A 1,024-nucleotide genomic window follows, 5' to 3' on the forward strand; every position below is an offset into this window, starting at 1 on the left:
CCAAAAGCCACCCCTGTGGTGAGGCCACTGTGCTCTGGGGAGGGAAGAGCCCCTGGTTACAGCACCGAGTGGGGGGGACACAGGCAGAGCCAGGCGGTTCCTCTCCCCTTGGAGGGATCTACACAGCCCCTCTCCCACCTCTGCCCTCCCACCAACCCCAGCCCCTCACCTGTGAAGTGGAGGATTTCCGTCAACTGCTTGCAGATGTAGATCTGGACGTCTGTCCCACCCAGAGCCAGGTAGGTACCACTCTGGTCAAAGATCAGAGACTTGACCTGTGGAGAAGAAGGAGAACGAAGCTTTAGATCAGGTTGAGGAAGCTCCAAACAGCCTCTTGGGATGTTGGGGGGCAGCCCCTCCCCGTCAGGCTGCCCCAAAGCAGAGGAGCGCAGTCAGGAGCGGGCTGGGGATGGTGGGTGCTGGGAGAGGAGCTGAGGGAAAGGGGACAGTCACCCACCTCAAAGTTATTGTCCAGCTGCAACGTCTTGAAGTTCTTGAGCTTCCGTAAGTCCCAGAGCTTGACAGAGGAGTCGTCGGCCGCCGTGGCCAGGGAGTAGCCGTTCTCGGAAGAAGGCGATGCTGGTGATGGGCCCCGAGTGTCCCGGGAAGTTGGCCACGTTGGTGCGTTCCTGGGGAGAAGGTAGTTGGAGAGAAGCTGTCAGTAGGGAACCACAGCACCCTCACAGCCAGGAGATGGGAGAGCAGATCCTGCAGCTCAGCTCTGAGCCATCAGTCTGCTTCAGAGTTAACACGCAGGCGGGTGAACAGAGACTGCGCCGCTTCTGCGCTCTTTGTTGCCTTGAATTACAGCTGGACGGGCCGGTGTGCGACTGCAGAGCTCCAGAGCATGAGAACATGGGGCTGTGCTGACACAGTCCTGGCTGTGGGACTGGGAACTGACACACCCAGCACAGACTGATGCGGTAGCAGAGCCAGGCAGCCGGCCTGCCACCCCTCCTGTTCCTCACAACTCTCTGGGGGACACAGCAAACTCTTCCTTGTCACCAGACCAGCCCTGGCCACC

At 60.1% G+C, this 1,024-nt stretch overlaps 1 protein-coding gene across 1 annotated transcript in view; it reads right to left on the minus strand.

Annotated features, from left to right (window-relative positions):
* Nucleotides 1–5: 5 nt before the first annotated feature.
* PRPF19 (pre-mRNA processing factor 19) overlaps nt 6–1,024 on the minus strand; it is a gene marked incomplete at both ends in the record, with an annotated part of 3,272 nt that continues 2,253 nt past the window's right edge. The window contains 4 exon segments of the mRNA XM_010167382.2: nt 6–34; nt 170–275; nt 458–568; nt 570–629. Coding sequence (XP_010165684.2) covers nt 6–34; nt 170–275; nt 458–568; nt 570–629 — 306 coding nt within the window.

This window comes from Antrostomus carolinensis, unplaced genomic scaffold (assembly GCF_000700745.2).
Source record: "Antrostomus carolinensis isolate BGI_N321 unplaced genomic scaffold, ASM70074v2 scaffold38804, whole genome shotgun sequence".
NCBI lineage: Eukaryota > Metazoa > Chordata > Aves > Caprimulgiformes > Caprimulgidae > Antrostomus > Antrostomus carolinensis.